At 34.7% G+C, this 16,389-nt stretch overlaps 1 protein-coding gene across 1 annotated transcript; it reads right to left on the reverse strand.

The window, feature by feature from the left end:
- Nucleotides 1–615: 615 nt before the first annotated feature.
- Nucleotides 616–1,685, reverse strand: LOC143582639 (remorin 4.2-like). The gene is made up of 2 exons (XM_077065158.1): nt 1,097–1,685; nt 616–1,013 (listed from the first exon to the last, which is right to left on the reverse strand). Exons 1-2 carry the CDS (start codon nt 1,559–1,561, stop codon nt 813–815), a joined length of 666 nt encoding a protein of 221 aa, XP_076921273.1. The 5' UTR covers nt 1,562–1,685; the 3' UTR covers nt 616–812.
- Between the last annotated feature and the right edge of the window lie 14,704 nt (nt 1,686–16,389).

Here is a 16,389-nt window from a genome sequence, read left to right on the forward strand (position 1 = left end):
AATATAGATAGATATAGATATAGATAATGATATTATGAAAACGGTGGATTTGATATATGCAAAACTGCACAAATATAAAATAATTACAAGGTGGTTTGGGCTTGAATACCACAACTTTTTAGTTGCTGGACCTTTCCTCACTCAAAGCCCAAACAAGCATAGACTTAAATACTTGGTATCATCTATATATAGGTTTGCTCACTCCTGATACATGTAAATTTCCATATCGGGTCCAACCCGCTAGCGACTGATAGTAGCCGGATTCGAGATCAGTGGTCTCTCAAGATAGGAGGATGCTTTGAGCGGGTTAGACTTAAAAGAAACAATAGAGAGAACGAAAATTTTTTACTTCAGATTTCTACTTAATTAATTCCTAAACTTGCTTTACCTTATATAGGCTTACAATAGAAAACTAATAAAATATCAAGTTGCATGGTGAACATGGGATGACCAAGGGTCTTGCACGTATTACCGACCCAGCAGTTCACGGATCGGTCCTCTATCCTCGTTGTTCTGAACCTTTTGATATGGTCTCCGGCCGGGCTTGTTCTGACATGTTGCTCACTCCTAGCCCGAATTGACCTATTTTTTTCTCATAGAAAATAATCCCCTTGATTTTTCCTCAAATGTGTTCTCAATATTTTATATAAAACATTAACAGAATTACATACACACTTTATAACTCAAAAGTTAGTTTACAAGATGAATTACAAATAGCACAATTCATACATGGTACCCTTCAACTCAAAAAAGGTTAAGAAGCTTACAATTTTTATAACACATTTTCAAGCAAAAACATTTGAAAATCATTTTTAAATTTGGTTCTTAAAGAAGCTCTTAGCAGGAGCTCTTCCTACAGCTTTCATCAAGTTGGCCACTTCAAGGACCCTACCCGTCTTGGTTCCCCTAACCGACTCAGCCGATGCTCGCCTTTCCTCTGCCTTCCTGTGAGCTTTTGCTATCTCGTTTTCCATCCTTTCCATCGCTCTCGCTTTCTTCTCCTCTAGCTTCCTCTACACAAACATTGATAAAAAAGTTGGTGACAAATTTAGTGACAAAAAATTATTTATAAATTATTATATGAATATTTTGTTACTTCGACTTGCTGCATCTTTAAAGTCGCCTTCTGAACTTGCTCACTCTCCCACCCTTTAATAATCGCGTCTTCACACTTGAACCTATTTGTAATCTCCGCAATCTTAGCATTCTTCCATGCGCTTATCTTCGATTCAACCTCCTCTTTCTTCACACTTGTCACCGGCACCACAACCTCCCTCATATTGCTACTAGCTTGCAACATGCCATCAACTCGATCATTTTCAACTACAATACTCTCTGCCACTGACCCTGCCACCACCAACGTACTGTTATCGACACTGGTAACTGAAAAATCGTCATGAGACATTTGATCACTTGTAGCCATGGATAAGTATGATTGAAACGGATGGTGAACCGGTGGAGGACGGATGGATGGTGGGCTTAAGGCATGTATGTCTCTCATAAAGGTTTCATTCTCATTAGAATTTGAATCTTCCCTAGCAACTACTTGATAGTTAGACATTTAATTGTGGTTGAAGAAAGTTATTTTGAGCTAACACATAAATAGATGTATATATGCATTGTGACATATATAAAAACCTTGGAGGATGCTTCCTTTCTGAATATCTAAACATGAATGTCATTGTCCATTAAAAAGTTTTGAAATTTGATTATATGTATATAGTCTGTGATTAAAGTGATTGGTGTAGATTATGAAAACGCGTTTTTGGACTTGTTTAACTTTATTCGAAAAGCACATATTATACGTACCCATATTGATTTTATTTATTTGTTTGTTTGTTTGTTAATTAAATATTACTTTTTCTTTTTTACCTTTTTCGAAAAAGTTGGTCAATATGGGTTGATATCTTCATTATCTAGAACAAGAGATTGTTATTTAGAAACGGTGTCCACATCAACTTCATTTTGTTAATTGGGCTATTGATTTTCTATTTGCAATACGTACTAAAGAGTACTTAATTGTGCCACCAGTCCACCACCATGTCGTGTGCCGTCATAATAGTCATCGTCCATCTTTGTGGCAAACACAAACAACCCTACAATTCACTCTCCATTTAATTTCAAAGTTTGTTTCTTGAAACTTATTTACTTTTTTTCTTGTTTGTTTTAGTTGAGACTTAAAAATTGGTTAAATTCTTATTTTGTTAAAAGTCCAATTTAGTTATCCTTTTATTAAAGAGAAAACTACACCAATTATATATTAAAAGTTTGACCATCAAATTTTAAAACTTACAAACTTAGCCCAAACATGTGTGTGAGAGTTGCACGTTTGAGGATATGATGGAATGTCGTGCGGCTCTGCAACTTATGTGTCACATGTGAGCCATGTGGCCCACGCCTCACGTATCTTGATTCTTAAATAACATCTACCTTTTGGTTGAGAAATTGATCGTATGATCATCCCTAGAGCGGGGTAAAAGAGGTACGGATAAGATAAGAAAAAGAAAGTCAAAAGGCTGATCAAATGAAGCTAAAAATATTCCATAGTTTTTATAGAAGTCTTCTCAATTAATCATGAAGCGAAAGATATGCTTACAAACCTTTTTAGTCATCATTGTTAATCATGGTTAGTTTTAATGAAAAAGTGTTAGTTTGGCCAAACCATAGCTGTGTAATTAACTCTTTAAAAATATGTATAACCTTTTTATAGTTTGAGCCTTTCACATGCGTGAACGTACGTCTATTTTTACCTACACACGCGTAAACATTAATGAATATCTGAAATTGTGTATTTGAATTTATTTAGTTAATGCAGATTTTTAACATATATAATTTTTGTTACATACATATATAATTTGGTTATTAATTCACATACGTGTAATGTCTATTTTTGTTATCAACACGTACATATGCATACCTTGAGATTTTCGCTTCCAAAATACATGTACATTTTATGTGTTTGTGTGCATATATACCGCCAAAAATATTTAGTATGAAAAATGCATTTGTGTAGGTTGCAAAAGTACATATGTTGAAGCTATTGATGGTGCACATGTACGTATTGTAGGTACAACTCAAAAGCACACTGTTAAATGGTATACCTGCATATGCGTAGGCATTTTAGTTTTTAAAGTTGGAAAACTATGCTGAAAATTAGATGAGATGTTCAAGGCTTCAAGCTATATATCTCAAAAGCATGATCCTACTCAAAATGGACAAGTACAGGGCGTTCAATAAATTCATTACAATACTAAACTGATAAATATGTTCATTAAGAATGCATTCAAATATGATCCAAATCCAAATGCTAAAGAGAAGAGAAAATGGGGATGGCTGGTAAATTAGTACCTGCGTCGACAAAGTACACATTGCCAGTCATGTACTTCAAGCCATGAATCAGATACCTAACTAGTCGAATCAGCTCAGGATCCGTCATGCCGTATGTCCTTAATGGCATAGTTCTTTCTGCCACTCTACAAACCATTCCGTCTTTAACAAGCTTTTTGTGATCCGAGACATGAAAAGCTCTAGACAAATACAATAAAATAACAAAAAACAAAAACTCATCATTAGAATTATAAAAAAACACATCATGTAAATACGATTGTCTTTTCAAACTTAAAAAACAACTACCATATAGTTGTTCTCTACGGTTCAACGGCTCAGGTAATGTTCGAATTTCAATGAATTAACATCTAATTCAAGTTTAAACAAATTAACAATTTAACATAACAAACTAACAACATAACATTAATATTTATTGAAAGGCAAATGAAATCACTTTATTAAACACGAAGTACCAATCCACTAGCAAGCAGCAAAACCAAAAAAAACAAACTCCAAAATCAAGTACCAAAAACACCAAAAAACTAGAATAGGAAATTATTCCAAACTGACCACCACAAAAAAACTTTTCTAAAAACTGTTAACTAAGAATGGGCTAAGGAGGCTCGATCCCAATATGGCACAATTGAAGGGAGTGATGTTTACCACCAGACAAAGATTCCAGATTGCATATAGATTCATTCTCAAAATATATGTGAGTTCACTTTCATATTTTATATAAGTATTTTATATAAATTTCGAAACTCAGTGGGTTCCCGTGAAACCACACTGAAGTATGTAGTCCGCCCCTGACTTTGATGTTTAAACATGTAAATTAAGTTTCATATGTAATTTTGGTGACTTGTTGCTTGTTAGTTGCCGTGTTAATCAAAATACCGTCTTTCAAAACAAAAAATTAGAATTTATAAAACAAAATTAAAAGTACTTCAACTAAAGCGAAGTCGTCCTTTTAGTGTTTAGGCTTCTCTATTGCCTATTAAGGACATGTGTAACAAAATACTCCTGCCACATAAGTTATTAATGATTTTTTGTGCCGGCCTAAATAGATCATAATGGAGCTTAACCAGCTTTTATGAGTGCATATGTGATTGGCTTATTTTAAGAAAGATTTCATGACTATTTGAGAAGTTTAATTTCTTTTAAAAATATTGTTTCACATGTGTAAGACCCTTTGAGAGACCCTTTGGAAATTCTACTTTAGAGAGAAAGGTTCTCTAATCTCTTTCGGCTAGAGACGAACAAAAATTGTAACCTTTGTGATTGGGTGTGGTGGTACAATAATCAAGTGGGATGGCAATGGAATTGGTGGAGAGAACCGATAGAGCCTGTAGAGAGGACCGAATAGGAGAATTTGTTAACTATTTTATCCTCGGTCATTTGGAAGGGGGGAAAGGATGAGTGGAAATGGTTGGGAGACAGTTCGGGTTTCTTCTCGGTTGCTTCAGTCAGAAAAGCACTGGTTATGGTCCTCGCTGATAACAACCGGTTTATGATGGATTGGTGTAGATGGGTCCCTTTGAAATGTAATATTTTTGCATGGCGAGCAGCTTTAAATAGGCTGCCTTCTCTTGAAGCACTTAGAAGGAGGAACATTGGGGTTTTCTCTAGCGAATGCGTCCTTTGTAATTCAGGAACGGATGCTATAGATCATATCCTTACTGGTTGTTACTTTGCATTGGTGGTATGGCATCATATTGGAACGTGGTGCAACATTCCCCCTATTCTTCTTCTCTACTGTAGACATATTCTCTATCCATTCTAGGTTGAATTTGGATAGCAAAAGGAAGAACATTATGAAATGCATATTAATAATCACGAGTTGGAGGATTTGGAAGGCGAGAAATGAAAAATACACGATGAAAAAGAAACAAAGATGGAAGATCTAATAGGAGACATCAAAGCTTTGGATTTTTTATGGATTAGATATAGATCAAAAAAGTTTGAGGGGTCCTGGTCCGACTGGTGTAAAAATGCCCTTATGTAATTTTTCTTTTTTTGTTTGCTTCTCTGAGCTATGTGAGAAGCTCAGCCCGTGGTGGTTTTTAGTGAAATTCACTATTAAAAAAAAAAAACAAACAAACATGTATAAGACCCTTGTGTACCTTTCTGGTTTTGTGGATAGTAATGTGGATATACAGTTTTCATTCTTATGTAAATTTGTTGTCGATACTTTAGTTTTATATTTACTTGTATGACTTGTTCTTAAATATTAAAAAACTAGTTTTTGTATTACGGGGACTGTTTTACATTACTCGTTTTTAACATTTATATATTTTTTTGGGTTTAATCTTATTTATTGTAATGGAATTTATAATATACTTAGAGTTTGATGATATAAAGGTTTCACATATAACTAAGATGTTATAACTCGGTTTAAAAGTTATCTGGGTTTGGTAAGACCCAAGACCCGCTTATTTCTTTTACTATAAAATTGTTTTTTAATTATAAATAATATCTAAAAAAAATCATATAATAATTTTTAGTATATCCTATTTTATATGATTTTCACATCAATAATTTGGTGAGAATAATTTTTAATTTAATGAGATGTTATAACCCGTCTAAGGAATATCTGGGTTTGGTAAGATCCATACCCATGAATTCGGGTAAAATGCATGAGAAACCTCCATTTACAAATCAAGCAATTCTAGTGACTCCAAAAAAATGGGGAGCGACCACATCACGACACGTATGATTTTTATGTTTTCGTTTATATATATTATAGATTACATAGATCATTCTACAACAGAGGTTAGATACTATACAAAATATTTGTTAACACATGTGTTATACCCGCGATGTGTGGCGTTCAGGTTTTGTGGATTATTAAAAAGTAAATTAGATAACCCAATTCACTTGTGTTAGGCCATGGTTGGTGTTGATAAGGAATGCTAGGGAACGAGACGGGGCATGTTCTAGTGTAGGTGTGTTAGGTTCAGTATTTGGCTGATGGGTAGCATCAGTGGGCAACCCTTACTGATTTGACGTGACAACCACATGACACTCCTTACCCTACTGGTCTCACTGGAACACTGCCCCCCTTTTTCTGGTCACGCTCGACCTGAGGGTATTGGCCACCGTCAGTAGGGTCAGTGACACTCGCCTCTCTTGTCCGTTGGCAACTGTCCATTTTAAAAAAAAATGATTTTTTTATATTATAAATCCATTTAAACTATTCTCAAACCATTTCAACTATTCTCAAACTATTTCTACATATTTTAACCAAAACAATATAATTTCAACCTAAAAATTCAAAATGAAATATTCTTCTTCGTTCGACGATATGGATTTTTTTTACATGCAATGAAGTTTACGATCGAACATGTTTTATTTGGTGACGATTAAACATCGCCTCCTCTCACAAGAAAAGCTTGGTTGAATCGAGATAGTAAAGGTGCACACGACCGTTTGGTAGCCGACTACTTTGCCGAAAGCGCAACTTACACATGCGAAAATTTAGGAGGCGTTTCCGAATGAGTAAACGTCTATTTCAAAGAATAGTCAACGATATAGTGAGAACGGATCGATGGTTTGAGTTACGTTCGGATGCGAGAGGAAGAAGAGGTTTTACTCCACTACAAAAATGCACTACAACGATCCGAGATATGGCATACGACACCGTTAATGATGCTTTGGACGAGTATCTTTAAATGTCTGAAAGAATGGTACGCGATTGTGTTTATAAGTTTATCAAAAACATTATTAAGTTATATAGCAAAACATATTTACGCAGCCCTAGTTGGAGTGATATTTAAAAATTTTATGTATGAAACAAAATATGGATTTCTCGGGATGCTTGGTAGTATTGAGTATATGCATTGGGAGTGAGAAAATTGCCCAAATTCTTGGTGTGGTCTAAACATGCAAGGTGATCATTTACACCCGACTATATCCTTGCAAGTAGTAGCTTCACAAGCTTTATGGATTTGACATGCATTCTTTTGTGCTGCCTCTACAAATAATGATTTAACGGTTCTCCATCAGCCGGAGCTTTACAACATACTAGAATGTACGACGCCGGAGTCAAGTTTTCATGTTTCAGGAATCGAATACAAGCACGAGTTTTATCTTGGTAACGGGATATATCCGTCGTGGTCCATGTTTGTGAAATCATTCACGTGCCCACAAGATGAAAAACGAAAGAACTTTAAGGAGCTCAAGAGGCAACAAAAAAAGATATTGAAAGATGTTTAAGTGTCATAAAAAGAAAGTGGCACGTAGTGGCCAACCCGACATGAGCATGGATGCCAAAAAAAATTAGACAAATGATGTTTGCAATATTTATTTGCATACCATATTGAAGACGAGAGACGTGCGATTTGCGAGTACAACGAGGATGAAAACGACATCCAATATCAACCGGTTGACGAAACACAAAGAGAATATAATCGATTGGCTTTGAAAAATCAAGATACACATGACGCGTTAGGTTCAAACTTGGTTGAACATATATTTCTTTAGTTATTTTTTTTAGTTTTTTTATATTTTATAATGTTATTTCTAATGTTTTAAGTTTAAATTTAATTATTAATGTTTAGATATTATATAAACGTAAAAAAACTAAAAATGGAGAATGGTGGAGAATGAGGAGATTGGTGTATTTCCTTGGTTAAAGGGTGATGTTGGATGTTGGGGGGAAACTGACATAGCGCATGGTGTTGATGGGTGTATACCCCTTAGCCTTAGCGAGATGAGGATGGGTGGTGTGGTGAGGGAAATATGTGAACATTATTTCATCAAACCAATTCCTTGACTAGACTCCAAACTAAACAATACCCAAAATGACCATTTTCTAAACGGTAGGATCCACTATAATAGAACTGACACCTCAAATATTTCTGACACCCTTCTATTTTTGAACCAACCGCATCTTGATACATTTACACTTAATAGGTCGGGCCCGATAGTTTAGTTTTGGCACGGACCGTTTATTAAACACGGTTCCAACTGTTTAATAAATAATCGGCAAACAGATCTATTATGTCAAACCTTCATATCTTTTCTGTCGGGTCTTCATATTTACTTCGTCGACCAACAGATCTATTCCGATGACCTTCATATTTACTTTGTCGACCAACATATCAATCCTTGCAGCCTTCAAATCTATTTCGTCGGGCCTTCATATCTATTCCGCCGGGATTCACATATATTCCGTCAGAGCTTCACACACACACAAAGACACACACACACACACAGGCATTCATATTGTGACAATCGGCAAAAATTAGCAACTAATGTAGCCGTGATTATGTAATAAAATAATTATATAAATAAATATCTTTGTTTAATGTGCAAAGTTATGTGAAATATATTACTAAATGTTCGAAAAAGTTTAAATTTGTCGTGTAGCGAACACTACGCGAAACGACCATTAGCGACAACTTAAAAACTGATAGACGTCCAAACGTGTCAGGAACAACTAGAAAAATTAAAATTTTTATGAAAATATTTGTAACAATATATAAAGTTATTTTTAGAATATTCGAATCGCAAAATTTAGGAAATAGGCGAACAAAAGCCAGTGTAGGACATCGTATGAGCCCGGAATCAACTATTTCCAAAAATTAGTTTCTTAGGCTTGTATTATCTAGAATTCAATATCTGTTCGAACCTGACAAAAATTATTAGAAACGAGATTCGTTTGATTAGCTAAAGTTCGTTAGACGTTAAAACAGAAACTTAAGATTATTGTTTAAACACCCACTAACCAACTCAACACATTTCTTCCTCTCTAAAAACCAATGGCCAACCCACCCACCATTTTTCCAATACCTCATTCTTCAATGATTGCTATATGTGAGTTGTAACGCCATGATCCTTCCAAATATTACCTTCACCATCTAAGCCTTACACATAACCAACCTATAATACAATATTCACCTAACTTATCCATCATTCCTTCCTATATAAACCACAACCAGTTCCACCAAAATCATCATCCATCATCTTCAATTTTCTTTCACCATCCAAGATTATAAAACATCCTTAACCCATAGAAACCTTACAATCAAATTTATCAAACAAACACCACCACTCTCTTGCCCTCACACCACCGCCGGCCACCACAACCCCTCCACAACCATTTCCATATTTCACACTTATATTAATAATCAACCATAAATGCTAAGTGAGAATATAGGATCTTGTAGGAGAAACCAAGAAGAGTTAGAAGATCTAGCAAGCACACACAAGATCAAAATCTCATCTATTTTCTAAGATCACCCAAAATCCAAGGTAAGATGTAGTTGATTTTTGGTTAATAAAGTTTGATTAAGTAATGGTTCACAAAAATGGGTTAGAATCAACCTTAGAAACAAAAATTAGTGAATGCTTGTGTGTGTGTGTGTGTGTGTGTGTGTGAGCCGAACACCCACATGCATATATACATACTTGGATTTAAAACCCATTTTGGTTATAGATTGTTTAATGTTTAATTCTTGATGATAAACAAACATGTTAGATTGAATATGATTTTGAATCATTGAATATGGATTGAAAGTAACTAGTAACACTAGGATGCCATGATTTTAATATAAAGAACAAACTAGAATTTGTTTGGTAAACTTATCAATAAAGGAAACTTTTTGATTTGGTGCAAATTGCTTAATAGTTTGGCTTGATTATTGAACACATGGATATATGAATGATTAATGACTTATGATTAGAATTTTATTAGTAAATATTATTGTGAAAATTGTTGACTTGACAAGATAATTATTAAGTTGATTACTTGCTAATTATAGAAACTTTATTGTTTGAAGTGTTAAGAATTCTATGGTTAGATGATGATGATAGGATAAACTAGAACCATGTTATAAGTTGTTATGATCTGGAAAATATGATTCATAAACACCATATTGACATTATAGAAATAACCTGCTAATGTGTTGGTCTAAATTAGAAGTTAAGACTTGAGATTGTTAAGTTGAAAATTGGTTTAGTGTGCATATTTGATGCTATATGATCAAACTTGCAAGTGATGGTGAATTATTTGTTATGATGTGTATATTTTCTGTATAAAATGATTTAGTTTTGATATTATGACTTAGCTTGTCGGTAACATTAACATTTAAAAAGTTTGACTTTTAACGTGAACCGACGTGAGTTTTCGGAACTGTTTTAAAACAACTCTAAAAGTCATAAAATTCTTATATTTAACATAAGTTAAAGTATAAGAAAAGGTTCACATAGCAAAGCTTGAACCTACACGGTTCGTGTCGCGAAAACCGACACAAAAACGTTAAAATTGACGTTTTTAAGAAAATAGTAACTAAGATAAAAACCGTATCATTTTTATTGAAAAACTAATAAAAATTGACTAAACTATATAATAAGTGTTTTTAAATAATTTAAAACTCCAAGTTTTTACGAAAAGATAAAGGGTTCGTTTTTAAATGCGAAACCGACGAAACCGACTAAAACCGAAAAAAGTGATTTCATTTTCAACTAAAATAAAAACTTATAATTTTCAAAACACTCTAGAAAAAAAAACTTATTTATATAAATTAATATATTATAGAATATAACAGTTTGTTAGAATAATATAAAGTATGATACTTGTTAATATTTGGTGTGTACTTGTATATATGTATATTTGCTAGTTGCTATTAAAGATAAGTATATATATAAGTTAGGGTCTTGCATGCTTGTGTGAAAACGTAATTTGGATTAAACAAACTAAAAGTCGCCAACGGATCGTTTGAACTTGAACTAATAAAAAGATAAAAATAAGCGTTAAAAGAAACCTAAAACATTTGTGTGAAATATTTGGATTCTTTGTTTTTTTATCATCACTTATTAAAAAATTTAAACATAAAGATATGAATGCCCCGAATAAATAGAAATGAAGACCCGACGGAATAAATGTGAAGGCCTCCAGAATAGATACAAAGCCCTGACGGAGTAGATATGAAGGCCGCCAGAATAGATGTGTTGGCCGACAGAGTAGATATAAAGACCCGACAGAATTGATATGAATGTTTAACGGAATTGAAGTCGGATTGATTGTTTAATAAATGGTCGGCACCAATACTAAATGGTCATTTTTTTAAAACGGTTAGGCCCGATTGTTTAAGTGTATATGTGTCAAGATGTGGTTAGTTAAAGAATTGAAGGATGTCAGAAGATCTGTTGGGTATAAGTTCTATTATGGTAAATCCTATCGTTTAAAAAATGGCCATTTTAGGCTTTTTTTAGTTTGGGGAGTTAGTTAAGGAATTGGTTATTATGATTAAACGCACACACAAACCGAACACACACGCGAAAGCAATAACAAACACGAGGATTTAACATGGTTCGGTCTAAACTGACCTATGCCCACGGGTGGAAACTTGGTATTTTTTATTGAGTGACAATTAATTACAAGTACATAGCGTTGTTTAAATAGAGATTGAACTAGGGTTTGCAAAGTATTGAACAAGAAATCCAAACCGGGCCGGGATTCGGTCTGGCCACCCTACACCCGTCTGCCTTTTGGGCTTCAAATAATAAACGGGCCACAGAAGGCCTACGAACCCAACAATATCCCACTCGGAGGCCTTGAGAACTCTTGTCTGCACTCCTCATCGTACTTCTGTAATCTAAACATTAAATTTCTTCTAATTGTCGCCGCCTTCTCATCAATTAACCTGAAGGCCCGTTGAAGCTTCCCAGAGCTCCAACACATCAGTCATGGCTAAATTGCCCCTGACCCGTTATCTGTCCCTACCGACTCCCACTGAAAAAAACTACTGGATCTTGAGATACACTGAGAACAAACATTCTCCATATTCAGCAAGAATCCACTAGAGAGACTTTTACAGCTGGAATACTGGTTTTTCTTAATCCACTGTCGGCCTGGAATAGTAATTGAAACACGACCTGTGCTCCCATTGTCACGATGTCCTCTGACTGATTTAACATTCCTAGCTCATTCATCATGAATCTTCACTCTGGCTCTGGGTTTGTTACTTCCAAAACAAACCTTCTTCTGCCCACGAAATTCTGTGAACTAGATTTTATCTTTCACCAAAACTGGATCCACTCCTTTCGGTGACATATTGACCATATACTACGAACCCATTTTCTTTCCACGAGCAACATCGAGATTCCCTTTGACTACTTTCCACTGCTCATTCCCTAATTTAACAGCGTGCCCCTGGTCATCCAACTGCCCAACTGAAATCAAACGTTTCTTCAAACTTGGAATAACCCTAACATCTTTCAAAGTTCAAGAAGTACCGGCTGAAGTTATCAAATCAACATCTCCCATACCTGTAATGATGTGTTTCTAATGATGCTCTTTCTAAGTAACTCACAACTAAGCTTCAAATTTATAAAACAAGACTCCTAAAAAAACCACACAAAACCGGAAAGTGTACCAATCACTAATAGTATAGAACTAAGGAAGTCCTAGTATCGAACACAAGGACACGTGAAAACGTTTTTAATACTAAACCCTAACCAAGACTCACCTAGGAATATTTAAATGATTTTTAATAATTAAATACTTGACCTAACTTACTCAAACTAAATTAATTAACTAAACTTAACTTAACTTAACTAAACACTTGATGAAACTTAGTGACTTAACTGCAATTGAAGAAAATGGCTACCTAGGTTAGAAGCATATTGAAGGTAGCTAATGGATTGAAGAATCTCACGACACCGGTATCTAAGGATGACACAACTAAGGTTCACTCAAGAAAGCTAGATCACCTCTCGGTCTCACTAACAAACCCTAACTTACACTCAGTTGATTTAAAGAACAAACCGGGGTATGAATTGCTAAAGTGTTCTAATGTCGACTCTCCTCTAGGTCTCACCGACACACTACCCTAATGGAGACGAATACTACGCAACCAAGGATAGAGGAACCATTTAGTTTAACTTAAACTAGGTCAACTAATCGCTCACAAACCCAAACCCGACAAGAACCGAACCCGCTCTCGCGCGATCCTAATCCTAACAAGTAAAAGCTATGAGACGACCCTACTTCCTATCACCTCTCGGTCTCTAAGAAGGTGCCTACCCGCTGATTTTAACTAACTAACATACCCAACTAAACCCTACAGTTTTTACACCCCGCAAACAATCTCTAAACACAAAGTAAAGAGTTCAAACAAGCTAAAATCAATCAAAACCGATTCAATCAATCAAAGCAAGAGGTATATGAGTATAATTAATAAAAATACAGCCACTAAACACAACCTAATTCAATGTTAAACCAAACTTTCATCAACAATTCAAGTCATGATGATTAACAATCCATATTACTTACTAAAACCTAAAAATATTCATCTAACCTAGGTAGAACTAACTAGTTTAGCCTAACATATTATTTGGACAACATCTATACATCAAAGTAAACATCATATAACTCAAACAAAACATAATTAAACTCATTCAATGATCAAGATCAATCAAGCACAAGTCAAACTTCAATTCAGTTGCAAAACTATTCAGGTAAAAGATCAAAATCAACAAGTTATGTATCTTGAACAAAAGAACAAAGTTTATGAGATTAATACTTATGATTAGGGCTGAGTTTATGGATGAATATCGACCCTAGCTGATGTACCAGTCTCCCTTAGCCTTCTTCTCTCTTAGCCGCCACAAACCTTGCAAAAAAACTTTTTTCCTTCCTTCATGGCCGTTGCAGTTTCGATCGGCTGCTAATAGGGTGTTAGGGTTTTTTATATTTTTTAATTAACTTGATATATCATGCAAGAAAGGCTTGGATCTTGTGGGCTTGGGTCGGGCCTTGACTTGTAGTATTCAATCTTGATCAAAAAGGCCCTTAGTGTCTTCAAACTTGACACTTTTCTCTTGCAAAACTCATACCTACAATTAATCAAGAATCTTTGTAAAATCAAGCAAAAACAAGCCATAAATCTTATTAATTATACTATTAAGCAATTAAAACATGATAAAATGATACGGAAAGTAAGTGTGTTTTACAACACATCATGTAACCTCTAGAATATTATCGTTTGCTAGTCGAACTTTTCCAAAATCCCCAAACTTTAGATTCTTCATCGTTACACTATAGCGAGTGGCATGAGATGATGCACTAGAATTCATCACCCAAGAATCAACGTTACACTCAACACTGCAAACCAAAACCTCATCACTAGTGACCCCATCATTTGTGTCGTCTTTTGTAACGTTCATATCTTTCTTACCATTCAGACACTGATTCTTGAAGTGTCCCTTCTCTTTATAACCCAACATTCAATATCTTTACGAGTTCTAGACTGACTCCTCTTCCTGCTCCCACTACCTAGTTGTTTTCCCTTACCTCTACCTTCTGTGACTAACATATTTACTGATGATTCACCTGAATTTCCGTGTCTTGAATCTTCTCAAAAAATCAAATACCGAATCCCATCAAAGGTAATTTTTGTAGAGGAACTACAAACCGCAGTCACTGTTTGTGAACAACTGTCAGGCAAAGAGGATAATAACAATAGGCCTTGAACTTCATCATCAAACTTAATGTCGACCGACACTAAGCGGGAGAGAATCAAATTAAGATTATTAACATGCGTTGTAACTGATCCACCATCTTTCATTCTAGTTGTCACTAGCTCTCAGATAAGATAGACTTTATTCGCTGCCGAAGGCTTCTCATACATGTTGGATAGTGCCTCCATCATACCACGGGCTGTGGATTCTTTCATGATATTAAACGCCACATCTTCCGACAACGACAGTGTAATACAAGCCCTAGCTTTCTTGTCTAACTTCTTCCAATATGCTTTTGACATCTTTTCTGGTTTTTTATTTTCAAGTACTACATCTAAATCTATCTGACAAAGTAGCGTTTCAATCTGCATCTTCCACCAACCAAACTTATGTCCATCAAACTTCTATATCATAGCCTTTCTGTCTTCTGCCATGACAATGACTAAACGAAACCTGGATAAAAACAAAGATAGACACGACAATGGCATGGGCCTGAACTTAACGGCTGTTCTACTGAACTCTGTTAAATAATCATCCTGTTTTAATCGCAGCGAATAACAAACTAAAAATCAGAAAACTGAAACTTTAAACTGAACAATAAAACCTGACAAATGTGGTTGGCACTAGTTCTTCGTTTCGTTAAACAATTTCTTCTAATTTATCACCGCTCTTCAATAAAAATAGGATCTTGATAAAAATGTTCTTGGCTCGTACTTAGCAAAATAGGATATCGACTGTAACACCTCGGCTAAAGCGGAATACGCCAGAGTGTGATGTACAGATTGCCCAAAACACATGTGACACTATTAAGTGACAATATTATCATTAATTAATTTAAACATCAAATACACAATTTTGTAACAAGAAATTCAAGGAAAATACAAGAACAATTAACAACATGTCCATTTATTAATATAACCTAAGTTCTAGTGTCTTTTCCGTTTCATCATCTAATAATTGTACCTGTAACATATATATAAAATAAAGTCAACTAAATGAATAGTTGGTGAGTTCACACAAGTTTTGATATACGTACATAAAAATCATACAATTCCATGAACAAGTGTAAATGAGCAAGTAATGTCATTTCCAACTGGGATTGTGCACCAGCGTACTCAGATAAGCGCAAGTAAGGTCCTTTCCTGTTGGGATTGTGCACCAACGTACTCGGATAATGAGACCCTTTTCCACTCATAACAACAAATGTATTGAGCGCAAAGGGGGGCGTAAGATCATACTATCTTGAAGTAATCCATGAGCAAGTAATTTGTAGCAAGTAACAAGTAAACACACAAGTCCATGTAGCGAATTGTAGTTTGTAAATAATGAATAAACGAAATTGTAATTTGGATAGGATATATATGCTACCCCCAAAAGTAGTAAAATAGTAAAAAGGGGGTGTGAGAAACTAACCTTGATGTTGAAGACAAACGTAAAATAAAACCGAAAGTACGTAAATGAAATCGAAGCAATTTGAACGTCACGAACTAGAATTAAAAGCATAAAAATTAATATTAACTAACGAATTATAAAAATAGATATTTATACAAGCACTATAAGTATTTTCTAAGCGATTCCTAAAATCCTTAGTATCCAAAC

The sequence above is a fragment of the Bidens hawaiensis genome, unplaced genomic scaffold (genome assembly GCF_021521415.1).
Source record: "Bidens hawaiensis isolate Kalapana, Puna unplaced genomic scaffold, B.hawaiensis_p1.1 tig00031822_1, whole genome shotgun sequence".
Classification (NCBI taxonomy): Eukaryota; Viridiplantae; Streptophyta; class Magnoliopsida; order Asterales; family Asteraceae; genus Bidens; species Bidens hawaiensis.

Bases quoted from the DNA above. Each gene is read 5' to 3' on its own strand.
- LOC143582639 (XM_077065158.1), bottom strand. From the start codon at position 1,561: ATGTCTAACTATCAAGTAGTTGCTAGGGAAGATTCAAATTCTAATGAG. The intron at 1,014-1,096 runs GTAACAAAATAT...ATGTTTGTGTAG, and splicing joins TAAAGATGCAGCAAGTCGAA to AGGAAGCTAGAGGAGAAGAA.